The following is a 16,315-nucleotide window of genomic DNA, read 5'->3' on the forward strand; positions in this document are numbered from 1 at the left end:
ATTGGTTGGCAGTGATGGCTAGCTGGATGTGAGCCCAGGGCGTCCAATAAACCATGCTTGGCCCCACCCCACATACACCTCACTTGTGCACTTCAGGCCCCCACAGTCAGGCCACCCCCCGCCCCATTATCTTGCCTTGCCTCACCCCATGCTCAGCCCTGCCCCACATGCAACACATGTGCAATGCACCTTGAGCCCCCACTGCCAGACCACCCCCACCCACTATCTGACTCGACTTGCCTCGCCCCACAGCATTGGCACTGGTAGCAGCAGCACCATCTGCAGCCCTGTCCAGCAGGAGCACCACCACCCCTCCACTCCTCTCCAGCCCATGAAGTCTCCTGGCCAAGGAGAGTGAGCACAGTAGCAGCACCCTCAAGGAGGAGATAAGCACAACCGGGTGCCCCCTTGGGGAAGCGTGGCCTGGGTGGGCTTGGCTGTGGGGTGCTGGTCCCCTTTGATGGCTAGGCTGGGCAGCCCACACCACCATCCGGGGGCCCTCCGCATGGCCTGAGAGGGACAGTGAGACTCCTCTGATGGATGAGGCTTTGGCGCTAGCCCTCATCTTGCCTTCCTCCACTGAAGACCTCTGGACCCCCCCATCCCAGCCTTGCCTGGCCCTCTCAGGTGCCCCTCAATGTAAGCAAAGTTGAGCTGGCCACATTGAGATGGTCATGCCCACCCAGCCATGTCCACCTAGTCGGTTGTGACTACTCACCACGCCTACCCAGCCATACCCTCCTGGTCCTTTGAGGACAGCCATAATGCTGATGTGGCCCTCAATGAAATTGAGTTTGACACTGCTCTAGGTGTTTTGGGATTGAATCCAAGGTAACTATTACTATTGGTACTATTTTGCTTTCTTTTGCCACAGTTCATTCTACTTCTATTTGCAGATCTTTGCAATTTGGCATCTTCTCCAGGTTTTTCTTCTTCTATTCTGTTGTCTCCAGATACTCCAGGATCAACTGTCCACACTTTTTGTTCCTTTTTATCAAGAATTGTTACGTCTGGGATGTTACATAACAGGTGCCTGTCTGTTTGAATTCTAAAGTGCCAGAGCACTTTAACTTCTTTATTTTCTATTACTTGATCTATTTTTTTGATCCCACCAGTTCTTGCTTGCAGGCAAATGGTATTTCTTATTATTATCATATTATTATTTCTGCCACTAGTAGGGCAACATTATATAGAAGGCAGGAAAAAAAAGATATCACCAGGTCATGTTTGTGCCACAGTTAGATGCAAGAAGATATGGTCAGATTGTGCATACAATGTGGAGACAGTTAATTGTCTAATTCAGGGCTTTTCCTTTCTGAAAAGATTGATACCTATCTCACAACTGCCAGACCATGTCAGGGGAAAAACATAAGGCACATTGTGCTGGTGTTACTGAGTTATCATCAATATGAATAAATTTACACTTAATATTTCTTCCTGCAACACTTAAACAGCAGTAACAACAACAGCCCAGGCACAAGCTCAATTTACACTGCACAACTTTTCGCTACAAAAATAGAAAGTCATTTTGCTACCACAAGAACCCCACAAGAACCAAAAACTCTCAGTTTCCTTCCACCAGTGCAGAAATCTGCTTTCTTCCTATTTACAATTATGTTTTTAGTAGCAGCACAATGATATTTCTATGTATGTAGAGGAAAAACTTTCCTCACCACCCAATAGGCCAATAATTTATGTTAGTCATGCACATTTTGCACATAAATCGTCTCTCTCTCTCTCTCCTTATAACAAAGAATCACAGTCATATTGGAAGAAAATATTATTAAATCAAATATCCCTAATCTTAACTTCACAAGGTAAGGAGTATTATTAGAGGTTATCTACCAAGATTTTTGAAAATGTAAAATTATTAATTTTTGTATGATTAAGGTACATCTGGTAAGTTGTAAGTCTTGACCAAAAATATTTAAATTACTTGGTTAGGGAATGCAATTTTCTGTTAACCTAGATCTGTAGTTTCTGACTCTATGTCAAATACTTTTAACTGTTATGTTAAAAGATATAATAGATACTACTATCCTTCAATGCTGATTTTAAAAGTATTGTTCATCAAAGACCTTAGGAGACACTCATTTCAGAAAAAAACATTATTATTGTTGTTATTGTTATTATTATTACAATGGTATAATAAGGAACCCCTATAATAGAGAACCCAACAGAGCAGGAGTAACTTCCAATTTACTGCTGGCTTTCCCACTGAACTTTCTTGTGCAAAGATGACAGGGAGCATCAGAAATCCTTCCTTCCTTCCTTCCTGCCTCCCACCCCCCCTCCCCCCTCCTGCTCATTTTATCCTCTGTTCTTTTTTGCCACCTACCCCTATGCAAACTCATTTTTAAAACTGCTTCTAATTCTTCTGAAGTGTGTTTTGAAGCAACTTTATCGGTGATTCCGGCTCCAGTTACAAAGCAAGGTTTGGTAAGTATCCTGACTCCACAGAGGGGAATGAACCATTTTATACAATGCAAGATTATGAGTTTGTCAGAATAAGATTTCTTTTTTTAAAAAAAGTGTATTAATGAATCTGTATTTAAGATTCAAAGTAACATTAAATAATATTAAATTATAACTTTTATTCATCATTGTACATACTTTTATGAACTAAAGCTATTTTCTATTTCATATAGAAAACTGCAAGGCAATTTTTTTTTAGAAACAGGGCAGTTTCTTCTGTTGCGCCATCACTCTGCTGAACACCTAATTCTCACAGTCTATTTGCCTATGTTGTATAACTGTAATTTTATTATTTATCCTTATTGTCTTCTTCATTTCCCCCTCATTGGTATTATTATTATTGTTATTGTTAATGATGATGATATTATTATTATTATCATCACCATTATTCTGCTGCTTTGCATGTACACTGAAAGCTTCGACATTGGAAACAAATTCCTTATGGATCTAATTATACTTAGCCAAATAAATAGTAATGGTCAAAATGCTAGAAATGTGAATTGATGTTATTACAGAGCATCACCTAATAAAATTAAAGGTTTGTACTCATAAGAATAGTACATTTATCATGATTTAATAGCTAGATTCATATAAAGTAATAAAACACAATGTTTACATTCATATAACACACTATGCTCATACGAATAATTCAAATTATAGCACTAACAATCTGGTTCATACAACAAGTTAAGATGCCCGCTAAGATCTGCCAACATTTGAATCCAAAACTTCTCAACCTTATTCTACTGTAGTCTGTGTACTATTTGCACTGAACCAATGTCAATATGAGGAGATGATTTACAGATAAGTAAATCTTATTCCTTTAAATAAGCCTTAACTGCACATGATTAATATGCAAAGTTAATGTATGAATTTACATGCTTTACTTTTTGAAAAGCCTGAAAAGTTTAGATCCAAAACAATTTGGTTCCTCACCTCCAGAATGTGGTGGTGGTCCACAAAGCAGCACCATTCCTTGTCCTTGTCGGACTGAAACTGTACTCCTTGTCCTGGTTTTGAAATTTTCAAGATCTGTTAGGAACAGACAAATAAAAATATGATTACATGTTATTACAATCAGTTTCAAACTAAGAAGGCCAGAATATTGTTTACACTGAATTATATCTGTATGCAATGTAGGAGTAGGTCATCTTTCCAGAAAGGTGTCCTCTAATCCAGAGTCCTCTTTCTGATCAATTTGGAAGGCATAGTCTTTGTTTATTTCTATCAGTTTTTGTGGTAAACAAGTTTTGTTTTCTGCCTCATTTGGTTTAAAGTATTTTGTAAACATATGTTTTGATGGGTTCTTGAAGACATCATGTTTAATTCTTTCAGGAAATCCAAAATTACAGTATTCCCAATGCACTGCTATTAAAAATGTTTCAGTATTTTCTAAATTTTTCTGTTCTTTTCCAGACTACAGTACTTTGCACAAAATTAATTTGAGATATCCTCTTCTCATTGGGCTTGAGTTGTAATAACTGATCATTATTTCTTTGTTTTCAGTTGTTGAATATTTGCCACAGGTAAAACATCTTCTCTTCCAGTGGTCTGGTATCTGCTAGCTTTGATTGCATTCTCAATAGTTGTCTTGGAACTCCAAAAGCTAATGTGATCCTTGTTGACCCAGGTGATTACTAATGCAGGATGAGTTTCTGTAAATTGTCATCTTACCATATTATTTCTGAGAGAGATACTCTTCGTCCAGCTCCTCTGATGAGACCTGTCAAGTACAAACTTCTGGCATAGCCACCATCTTTTTCAGAGCACACAAACTGCACAAAAAAGATAGTGCCTCGTTGCGGATAATAATATTGACACGTATGATGTCATATTTTTGTGACTGTAATAACAGGTGGATAAAAATTCCAAATTCAGTCTAAACATCTGGGTGACCAATCATCATCATAATAACACCAGTTTATCCAAGGTCCTTGGGAAGGACTCAATAGATGAACAAAAATGCCAAATCCAGTCTAAACATCTGGCTGATTGTGAGACTAATCATAACAATAAACACCATTAGCACTCACAAAATGACCATCAGTTGCAAAAGGCAGCTTTACTTGGAACAGTTTACATCCTGCAACAATACATATCCCAGATGCTTGATAGATAAAAATGCCAAATCCAACCTAAACATCTGGCTGACTATGCAATGAACAATAATAAATATTCTCTCAATATTGTGCAAGATTGCATTATGTCTCTCGTCTAATTGCATAGCGATGATCTGGATGTTGCTATTCAGAAGTTTCATGAATGTCCAACCCATTTTTTAAAATTTTAATTCCATTTATATCCCGCCCTTCTCTGAAGACTCAGGGCGGCTTACAAGCTTAGCAGTAGCCTTCATTCTATGTATATGCCTGCTTATTAGGGCTTTCGCCCCCCCCCCAAGCGGCATTATTAAAAAGTCAGCTTAATTGCCCCCAACAATCTTAATTGCCCCCAACAATTTACACTATGTTATTAATTTGGGGTGTTTGAGAGTGGGATTATTATTTTTCCTTGGGCACCAGGGTGTTAGGTTTGATGGCTTTTTTATATTTTAATCTTTGTAAACTACACAGAGTCAGTTGTCTGAGATAGGTGGCCATATAAATCATATATAAATTAATTTAGGATTAGAATAAATAAACCAATTTAGAATCATTCTCTTCAGCTGCAGATAAAGAATGTCTTCCACATAAAATCAGTGGTGGGATTCAGCCGATTCACACCACTTCGGCACAAACGGTAGCTAATTTTTTGTGGCCCAGGCCCAGAATAGACTTCTGGAAGTGGCATCCACACAGAGAACCGGTTGTTCACATATTTGAATCCCAACACTGCATAAATTTCATGTGTTTGAAAGTATATCCCATGCCTCCTTTTCCTTTCCTAACTCCTTGTTTTCTTCAGCAATTTCTAACATAAGTTATTTTCCAAATCACTGTCCATCTTTATTATCTCTTCTATTCCATGTAGTTCCAGGTGAACTCTGGTTAGTATAGTACAGTGATTTCATAACTGTCAAATGCAAGAGGTACATCAAATCTGAACTGGCTCATAACCCAACTCAGAAGCCAATTCAATGATATTAACTGGCAGTTTGGCAATTTCTACTGATGGACTTTTCAACTTCCTTCCAACAAGAATATCCCCAACTCATCAAAAATGTAAGGATACCTTAGAAACCAAAAAATGCTCTGTTCAAGCGTAACATTAAATATAATAATAGAGAATAGCAATTTAATCTACTTTAGGTGTTATTAGATATTTGAAAGTGGAACTCTTAGAAAATTAACCTTCTGTGATAGTTAACTTATGGAAATGGGTATCGGTACAGCAGAACCTTAAAAAGCCTGAAAATTAACAGTAACATCAAGTTAAACTGCGTATAAAAGAAAATGTTGAAATTCAAATTACCTTGTGCTTTATCAACACAAAATGGACCCAAGAATTCACACCACAACAAAAAAAATATGTGTTCATCCTTTTGATCCATTGTAAGTTTGATGTAGCTAGAATCCATATTATACTACATGTACCTTTCCCAGCTTTAATAACATGCACATGAAGACCCCTCTGCCTTGCAAAATGGTAAATTTAACAAATAAAAAAAAAGCTTTCAAAAGCCAATAGGAAATGCTGCTGAGCGCGCCAAAAGTCCTGGCCAGAAAACTTTGCACAGGCAAGTTGTCTGCAGCAAAGGAGAGTTGGCAGGAACTTTGCACTCCTCTCTGCTGCCCAACTACACCATCTCAAGTAGGTAAGTGAGGACAAGGAGTGGGAGGTGGGTTCTGCAGAGTCCATGTGGACTCCTTCTTTGTGCTCACCCATGTCAGCCAGGATGGTGGCCTACCCAGTGCTGGACCTGCACCCCTGCTGCTGCCTTGTCCTGCATACCTATGTAACCACCCTGGAGTGCCTGGCCCTCAATGCGATGCACACTTCCACTGTGTTCTGTTCCCTCACCTTTGTAGAAACGTATGACTGCTGATTCCCGAGTGCTGGGGGAAAAAAGATGAATCTCTAACCTTGCATGGCTAAATGTCAATTTCGACCTTAGCATCCAGCCCGCAGGAATGTCAAACTGCTGTGCTGTCAGGGCGTGGCTTTGGCACCCTCTTGGGGTCCATGATGGTGGCAGCTGCCATGAATTCCAACAAGGAGGCCATTGCTATAGCAACCCCGAACATGCCGGTTCTTTCCTGGAATCATTTGCCTTTTCTGCACCCTCTCCTGTGAGGGGCCTCGACTTGGAAAGGCAGCCCCACTCTTGCATCCGGAGAAACGAGAAATAGATGCCTCCGCTTTCCCCCCAAAAGCAGGCATGCCACTTGAAGCAGAAAAGGAGAAGAGAGGGAACTATTTGAATACCTTTTTCTTAATTGGCTTATATTCTTTGGTTGCACTGTGCCCTCTTTGCAACTCTGCTACTTACTGAGAGAAAGTTGGTGAAATCGCTTCCCGGGGGCACAAAAGGAGGAAAGATTGCCGAGAAGTGCACTTACCTGTATACTGGCATTGTGAAGATTCTGGATTTCCCTCTCAGCCTTCCTATCCTAGGAAGATCCAGCAGAGATTGACCAAAAAGTCAATTGAGTCTGAATTCCCATGCAGTGAAAAGGAGAGGCCATGCAACTTCTGGTTGTAGTTATCCATGTTTCTGCACAATGAGATAATTGGCCACTTGTACAAATACAGAGCCTATCATGCTTATGGATTACTGATTCACATTTCCCATGGATTGTCTTCTGTCCATGGGAGGGAAGCTTGGTAGATTCTAAATTTCATAATTTTAGTTATTCCTTTGGAAGGGTATATATGAGAACAAGCAGCAAAGGTCTTTAAAAACATGTTTCTCGCACATTTATATTTTTGAATCATAAATATTAAATCTTTGTTCTCTTCATTGATCCATACTAATGCTTTAGAAATATAATTTCCAGTTTTAGCTACAGTAAGCAAGCAAATTACACTAGAGCTAAATTTAACGTTACTTGTTAAAGATATTTACTATATTTCAGAATTAGTATTCTTTCAGTCACAATCTTATTCCTATTCAATTTAGCTGATTTTAAAATGCAATGTAAAATCATAAGCACATAAAAACAGAAGAAACAGCTGCAAATTAACTCAACAGTTCTATGCTTAGCAACATTTCCATTTAATCAAAGTCCTTGCTCTTTCCAAATCTATTTCAGGGTTTACTTTCTATATATACACAAACAATGGGAAATGAGTTTCTGGGCTGGTTCAAATATTTTTACACATTCCAAAAATTATGTCACAAGTGATGTATTTATAGGTATATAATTGACAGTACAATTGACAGTGCAACATGCCAAATGCTTCTAAAGTGAGAACCAAAATACATATATACACAATTTTTTCTCCCCTAAATTTTCAGGTAATGTATCTGTTCCATATAAATATAAAAGTATGATAGGCTCTGTATTTGTATAAGTGGCCGATTATCTCAGTGAGCAGAAACGTGGATAACTACAACCAGAAGTTGCAAGTCCTCTCCTTTTCATTGCATGGGAATTCAGACCTGAGATGAACTTTTTGGTGGATCTGCTGGATCTTCCTAGGATAGGAAGGCTGAGAGGGAAATCCAGAATCTTCACAATGCCAGTATACAGGTATGTGCACTTCTCGGCAATCTTTCCTCCTTTTGTGCCCCCAGGAAGCGATTTCACCAACTTTCTCTCAGTAAGTAGCGGAGTTGCAAACAGGGCACAGAGCAACCAAAGAGTATAAGCCAATTAAGAAATAAATATATAAATAAAATTATATAAATAAAAGATTAACAAGATGATTCAGCACCTTTTTTTAAGGAAAAAAAGCACTGGACATAATAATACTGTACCTAGTGTGAGAACCAAGGTTAATGAAATAAGAGATGATAAGAATTGGGGGGGCTGGAGAACTGAGGAAGAGCCCGCATTTCAAACTAATTGGAGAATGTGATTTATGACTGTTAATTGGAGTAGGAAATTGTACTTTGATACTCTGCGCTCAGGGGAGAGAAATCCAGTTTTTGGCTTTGATTGTGTTAGTGCCGATGCTATGCTTCTCAAATAAAGATTCTTTAAGGTAATCAATGCCTCGATGTTCTTTGAAGAGTTTCATCCATCGGAACCATTAAGCTTATAACTGGTGAACCAGCCCATGTCTCACCAGCCCATTGATCAACAACTTGAACTGCTAAAGTAAGAACTTCTGCAGCTCAGTCAACTATCATATAAAATCACTTGCTTTAACATTTGCAGTTAAAAAAAAACAACAGAGCATCAAAGCTATTGTTTGCTGATCTCAAAATAGTTTTTCAGCCTAGCAGAAAACCCAGAAAATACACAAGAGATAAATATACTGAGCAGCTGGAAAGCAATTATATTGTTACTAAAGTGAGAAATTACAGTTTGATTTTCACCCCTTTTTATTTTTCTTATTAAAAAGTAATACAGTGACCCTCATAACAACATCAAAAACCCGTACCATCACTCTGTGTACTTTCCCACTCTGAACTAGAATGCTTTGTTTCTTTAGGATTCGCAATAGTTCTTTCCTTACAATTAATCACATACACAGATATTAATGTGATCTGAAAATAGGACCTCAAATTATGCTAATATGAAGGCTGTAGTTGCATCTTGTTTTCTTTAGCAGAAAGAAGATGGGTGGATGGAAGTACAAACTGATTAATCTTTTACCTGCCAACTGCTGTCTCAGTGAAAAGATCTCCAACCCCAAAGCTTCAGTTTTCTCTGAGACAATCTCCTATTCATTTTAAGAGTTTTATAAGACGGCGTGGGCTTTCCTCCCCGATAGTGTCCCATAAGAGGGTAGGTAAGTAGAATTGACCCACCTTTAGTTCTACTGACCCATTTCTCTTCCTTATAATATAAGAACATGTAATAAAATATTTTGAATATTTAATACTGTAGCTATATTTAAACTATTTTTAATCTGGTTCTTAGAAAGCAACTTTTGAAACAAACGTGGTCCATTTTTCTATAAGTTTATGATTTTATTATCTAGTCATAACTATTAGGATATGATGTGATACAGAAGAAAAAGGAAAGTTTGGTTCTCTTTTTTCCCTGTAGTTGTTCTGTTCGTTCCATCTGTCTGTCTGTCTGCCTGCCTGCCTGCCTGCCTGCCTATCTATCTATCGATCTATCTATCTATCTATCTATCTATCTATCTATCTATCTATCTATCTATCTATCTATCTATCTATCTATCTATCTATCTATCTATCTGTCTGTCTGTCTGTCTGTCTATCTCCATGAACCAAGGTAATATCAAAATATAAATATCAAAATAAATAAAATAAAATAAAATAAAATGTATAACTAATAGTGTCAAAGTTGGTGCTGGGATAAAGCCAAGCCAAGTCAAGTCCAACCTGATCTGATGTGACCTGACCAAACCCAACCCAACTGAGCCTAACGCAACTCAATAAAATAATCTCAATCTAAATTTACGGAAACACAACAGTTGTTACTGTGACCGAACTGTATGTTGCAGTGATATAGAGAAGTAGAATATGGAAAATTCTTTAATAAACGAAGAAAAAGATTTAAGAGTTCTGCCACAAAAATTCAAAAGATGTTTTACTGATTAGACAAAGGCCTTTCTCTATGTAGACTACAGTAAATTATGAATAGTTCCTTAAAATGTGGGCCATTGAAGAATTTGTATGATTATCAGGACACAACACTCACTGCAGAATGTGGAGCTAAATAGTTCAGCATTGGAAAAGAAGTGTAGCAAGTTTACATAAAAGGTAGGGTCCAGTCATGTCCAAATTGGGGTGGTGGTGTTCATTTCTGTTTGTAAGCCAAAGGAGCCAGCATTGTCTGAAGACATTTCCATGATCATGTGGCTGGCATGACTATATGCTAAGGCACATAGAAGGCTGTTATCCTCCCACTGAAGTGGTACCTATTTATCTACTTGCATTTGCATGCTTTTGAACTGCTAGGTTGGCAGGAACTAGGGCAAGTAATAGAATCTCACTTCATTGTGCGGCACTTGAATCTTGAACGTGGGCTATCAGCTTTTCAGCTGACAAGCTCAGTGTCTTTAACCACTGGGCCATCATGGCCCCTCTCATAATTTTACACGTTGTCTTCTTATTTACTTCAGATAAAAAAATGTTAGCTTAGAAGAAATGTAAATTAGAATTAAAATTGCTGGAAGAAATATTAGCAATCTCAGCTATAATATGGATACTAACTTCATGGTCGGAAGTGAGGAAGACTTAAAATGTCTTCCTGAAAGTGAAAGAAAAGAAGGCAAAAGCCAATCTACTGCTCAATATTAAGAACAATATCTAAGATTATATGAACTGAATACAAATAGAGAAAAAAGGGGAGATACTAACAGACTTCACTTTCTTAGGCCTAAAAAAATGTACAGACAAGGTGAAAGAGTTGTTATTTGGTACAAAAGCTATGACAATACACAACATATTAAACTCCAGAGACATCAACAACAATTGTATATATTGTCAAAGTCACGATTTTTCCAACTGTAATATAATGGCTGTCAAAGATACACTAGGATGCTGGAGAAAACTGTTGTTAACAACCTGGACTGAGAGAAAAAAAATCATTAAGTTTAACCAGAGCACTCACTGGAAGCAATAACAATGGATCTATTTTAGATGTATAATGTGAAGGTAAGAGTCACTGGAAAGCATCCTGATGTTTGGAAAAATTGGAAATAATTGGAAAAAAAGTTCATGGAAGACAAAATATCTAGGTAGTATCACTGATGACACCAGCATGAATTTACAGGAACTCTAAAACTGTCTGTTTTACAGACAGTCCTGTAAAACAACTTCCATCAGCTGAAGAAGAGTTGGAAGTGATCGAACAATTGACCAAGTAAAAACTAGCTTTAGAAGCAGAAAACTGTTTATAGCCTGAAATTATTAGTTATTTGAGAGAGTTGATGCAAACATTATCTGCTTTGATTGAAGAAAAATATGTGTCTATCTTGAGCACTGTAGCATGGTTTCTGTAATAGTTTAGGATTGTGTTCTTTTAGAACTTTGCAAGTAGGAATTTTACTGCTGAAAGAAAAACACAGGGCAATACCTGTATGCACCTAATTGTGCTTGTTTTTCGACCAACAGTTTCACAGAAAACAATCTCACATATGCAGACAGCATATTCTTTTACAATTTGTAATTATGTAACACCAATTGAATCTTAACAGTTCTTCATGTTTGGTTTAAGTTCTCATCTGTTAACCTCTTCTGAAGCTTCTGAATCTAGCATTTCCTAATATAAATATATAAATGTTTAATCTGCAATGTATTTTACTATCTTTATCATTTTCATCTTTATAATGAGGACCCAGATTGTTGGGGGCAATAAGCTGACTTTGTAATAATGCCGCTTGGGGGTGTGTGTGAAAGCCCTAACAAGCAGGCATATACATAGAATGAAGGCTACTGCTAAGCTTGTAAGCCGCCCTGAGTCTTCGGAGAAGGGCGGGATATAAATGGAATTAAAATAAAATAAATAAATAAATAAATAAATAAATAAATAATATTGTTGTGAGGGAGGAGTTTATTTATCCTATTTCACAGATGAAAACAATTAGCCAAAACATTCATTGTCCAACTTGCCATAATCAGTCCATTTTAGGAATATTTTCACATTATACTATTTGGCTAGATTCATACGTCACGTAATTCATAAACTATGAATTACTGATTACTGTAAGAGTCTTAAGCTTTGGGATGATGCTGAGAATATTTAGAGATTCAATACTATGCAACTCTTTCACAATTTCTGCTATGGTGAACAACTACCAATTACAAAACACTGGTATCATTTACTAGAAGGCAAACTTGTGAGATCCTCAAGACTTCTGGTCTCACTTCACTCAGATTGCACTTCACTCAGATTCTTTTCTCAATTTCTCCTTTTTTATTCTCACACACATCCCAGTAGCGCTCAGATTATTTGAAGCCAAGCCTTCAGCCCACTCCTCTGCAGTACACAGTTCAAGTTTTTCTCTCCTTTTCAACCACCACAATGGATCTCTAATGGCATCCTATATCTTAAGATAGGAGACCAGAGTTTGGATGGCCATTGTCCATTATTGGCTCTATACCCTAAAAAGGCGCATGATGGTTCAGTGGTTAAAGATTCTGAGTTTGTCAGCTGGAAAACTGACAGCCGAGGTTCAAAACCTGAGCGTCGTAAGACAGGGTGAGCTCCTGTTATCTGCCCTAGCTGCTGCCTACCTAGCAGTTCAAAAGTATAGAAATGTGAGGAGGTAAGTAGGTACCACTTTGGTGGGAAGGTAACAGTGTTCAATGCACCTTGGCATACAGCTATGTTGGCTTCATGACCACAGAAGTGTCTTTGGACAACAATGACTCCCTCAGCTAAGAAAAGGAGATGAGCTGGAAATGACTGGACATGTATACCCTAATAGCTTGGCCTCCTCTGACTTTGTATGGCAATTGCCAGTCTTCTATGGTATAAGATCTTAGCTTTGGATTTTTCTTCACTTCACGTGTCCTGACTATAGGATATGATCAGACAAAATGTTATATAATGCACAATGGACATAGAACAACAGATTTGTATAGTTTCCCAAACTACTTTATCCTGCAAGTACTTCAGCATATGTGTCCCCCCCCTTCTTTGACTATAACAATTGTAAGCTTCAAGCCACAGAAGAGCTTTTATTTTGGCTTGGTTATTCATGAAAGCAAATATAAGAAACTCTCTTTGGTAGAGGGGTAGTGCCCACTGGGGAGATTAAAACTATAACACACATATCCTCCTCTACTTCCCATGTGCATATGGGTGAATATATGTTTGTATATGTGTGTACACACACATATACACACACACATACATAAAATGAACATCAACAGTCAAAAATGTATCCAAAGCACTGTTTAATTTAGCTAGGGAACAAACATCCAACAGAACAATGCTGCTGGGACTTATTTTTTGAATATCTGTAGAGGAGAAGCCATTCAAACTCGCAGGAAAAGAGTATTCCATACAGTGCAAGCTACAACTGAGAAAGCTTGTTGCTGTCCCATGTGTTCTATGAATCACACAAGAAAGAGGGGACAGCAATTCAAAAGCAAGAAGCAAAATTATCAGTATAATGCTTTAATTAAAAGATGAAAGATAAGAATCCAACAGAAACGAATACTTGTAGCTGAGGATTAAACTGTGGATCCTTGGTGCTCTCTGAGTTTGGTTGTTTTCTTATAAATATTTCATCATCCAGCTAGGTAACATCTTCAGTGTTGATTGTGGTTTGCTCTCTGCTTATATATAGTGGCTTACCCTATCAGTGTTGATGAAAGTATTGGGTTGTTGTTGTTTTGTGGTATCTAATTAAGCTGTTGTAATAGTACAGCAATAATAGTACAGCAGTAGTACAGCAACATTACTAGTAGTATCAACTTCCTAATAACAGACATAGTAAATGTTGATAAATAAGCAAGAATAAACCAAAGCAACAACGTATTTCTGAAACAGACTAGAAAGTGAATGAAGAAGTATGATCAAAACTATAAAAGATAACAGTGGAACATAAAAATAGAGTAGACCTGAGACTGAACAGATCATTGTACATTTTTGAAAGATCTATAATGCATTTGTAGAAAGCAGAAATAGATGAAGGCAAAACATAGCTTATCAAGGACTGCAAAAATAAGCAATAAGAGCTGTCCAGAAGGAGACTACCAGTTTCCCCAAGACCATTTTTTTCTCTTCCCATAAATTCCAAACCTATCCATGACCAGAATTTCTGTTGCAGAGGATCTTCCAAACCAATGCATATTTTTGATGCTGTGGGAATTTGTAGAGAGGAGGGGAAATTTACTGCAATTGTTGCTGTTGTTTGTGTAATGAAATGATCCACTAGATACCGTACAATGAGTATATAAAACTTAATATGAAATGAAAGAAAATAAATGGAGCAGTAGCTGACACAGTGTAATAATAATTAACATTTGAATGGCACTTAAGAGAGCGAAGAACACTTCACATTCATTAATGCAGTAATCTTACAGCAGGCTTAAAGGTAAGTCAATACTATTATCCCCATATTGCTGCTGGGGGACTGAAACTGAAAGAGAGGCACTTCTCAAGACTATTTATCAAGGAAGTACACAGTAAAAGTAGGATTTCTTTAAGGTAAATTGGAAAATATGAATTATACAGAGAGATGTTTAATAAAGTACACAATAGTGGAGCAGTGAAGAAAAGTAACTGAGCAAGTCAAGCTAAATATTTACAGTCAATAAAATGCAAATGTCTGAGAAAGAATACCGGTAATAGAATTATAGCTTTGGAATGGACCTTGGAAGTCATCTAGTCCAAATGCCTGTTAAAGGCAGGAGTCTTCATACCATCTCAGATAAATGGTTGTCCATTTTTTTTCTTGAAAACATCCAGTGATGGGATACAATTCTGGGAACACAAGCTATTCCACTATTTAATAATTCCCAGTGTCAAGTAGTTCCTCCTTATTTCCAGGTTGGATCTGCTTCTGATGAGTTTCCACCCACTGCTTCTTGTTCTGCCTTCAGATGTTATGTTGACTAAGTCATCCTCCTCTTGCCTGTGGCAACACTTCAAGTACTAGAAGACTACTATCATGTCTTCACTCAGTCTTCTCTTACATACTTAGTTTAGCCATTATTCTTAGGATTTAACCTCCAGACCCCTTATCTTCTTTGTTGCTCTTTTCTGCAAATGTCAGGCCCAGTCCAAGAATCACATAGAACAGGGGTCCCCTAACCCAGGTCTGTGGATCAGTACCGGTCTGTGGCATGCCAGCAACCGGTCTGCACAAACTAGCAAAGCATGGGATGCAGAACACAAAACCACACACTTTCTGGTCTGTGGAAAAACCTTTCTCCACAGAACCAGTCCCTGGTGCCCAAAAGACCTCTGACATAGAATACTACACACTATAGGCAGAGTCTTGCCAGACTAAATCTTTACCCTGAGAATTTCTAGTGTGGTTATCCTAACTCTTCTGGATAGGGATCTTCTATCCCTATACAGCTACAACTTGTGTTGTTTCTTTTCTCTCTGCTCCTTGGAATGTGATCCCTCCTTCCTGGAAATTGCCATTTCACTTTAGTGCATCACCCCAATCTTTCTAGTGCCTTAGCATTCTATGTAGTGACCAGGACTGAACACAGTGTTCCAAATGTAGCCCTACCAGTGTGGTATAGAGTGGTGCTATCAATTCTCTTGATCTTGATACTATCCCTTTGTGGATAAGCAAATAATAAAGAAACAAAAAAACAAAGGAACAAAAAAAACCCTCAAGTGGTTTGTTATTTATAAATTAAACAGTCAAATACTCAAGAGATAGTATGACCAAAAAAGAAGAAGAAGAACCATAGGTAGGAAGCGTGACAAAGGGAAGAAATGATGAAATGTGTATCACAAGACAAACTCTTCCACTTACATACTTGTGTAGAATGTTACACTACAAGCATGTAACATTATGTAAGTATCATCATCATCATCACCTTCATCATGTCATCAATAGGAATAGATGCTTATGTGAACAGTAACTAAAACAACTTGTAGAAAAATGTATGAATTATGACTCAAATAAGATTTTGCTTGTTTAGCACAAGTAAATTGATATAAGATCATTTTTGCAGCAAAGGAATTTAAAGCATGGTCTATCCAAAAGTCCTCATGTTGCCAGAAAATGTGCTTATTGTCTAAGGTCAGGCTGCTTCTCTTCCTAGTGTGTTTTCCATGGTCCACTTTGTGTATAGACATAGTACTTAATCCTGGGGTTCAGCCCCCTCAAACCTAATCTT

At 37.7% G+C, this 16,315-nt stretch overlaps 1 protein-coding gene across 1 annotated transcript in view; it reads right to left on the bottom strand.

Annotated features, from left to right (window-relative positions):
* Positions 1 to 16,315, bottom strand: part of LOC308663538 (contactin-4-like) — a 288,569-nt gene that overhangs the window by 182,807 nt on the left and 89,447 nt on the right. The window contains exon 4 of the mRNA XM_081320031.1: positions 3,412 to 3,507. Coding sequence (XP_081176157.1) covers positions 3,412 to 3,507 — 96 coding nt within the window. The remainder of the gene's footprint in view (positions 1 to 3,411; positions 3,508 to 16,315) is intronic.

Source organism: Vipera berus (genome assembly GCF_964194415.1).
Source record: "Vipera berus genome assembly, chromosome: 2".
NCBI lineage: Eukaryota > Metazoa > Chordata > Lepidosauria > Squamata > Viperidae > Vipera > Vipera berus.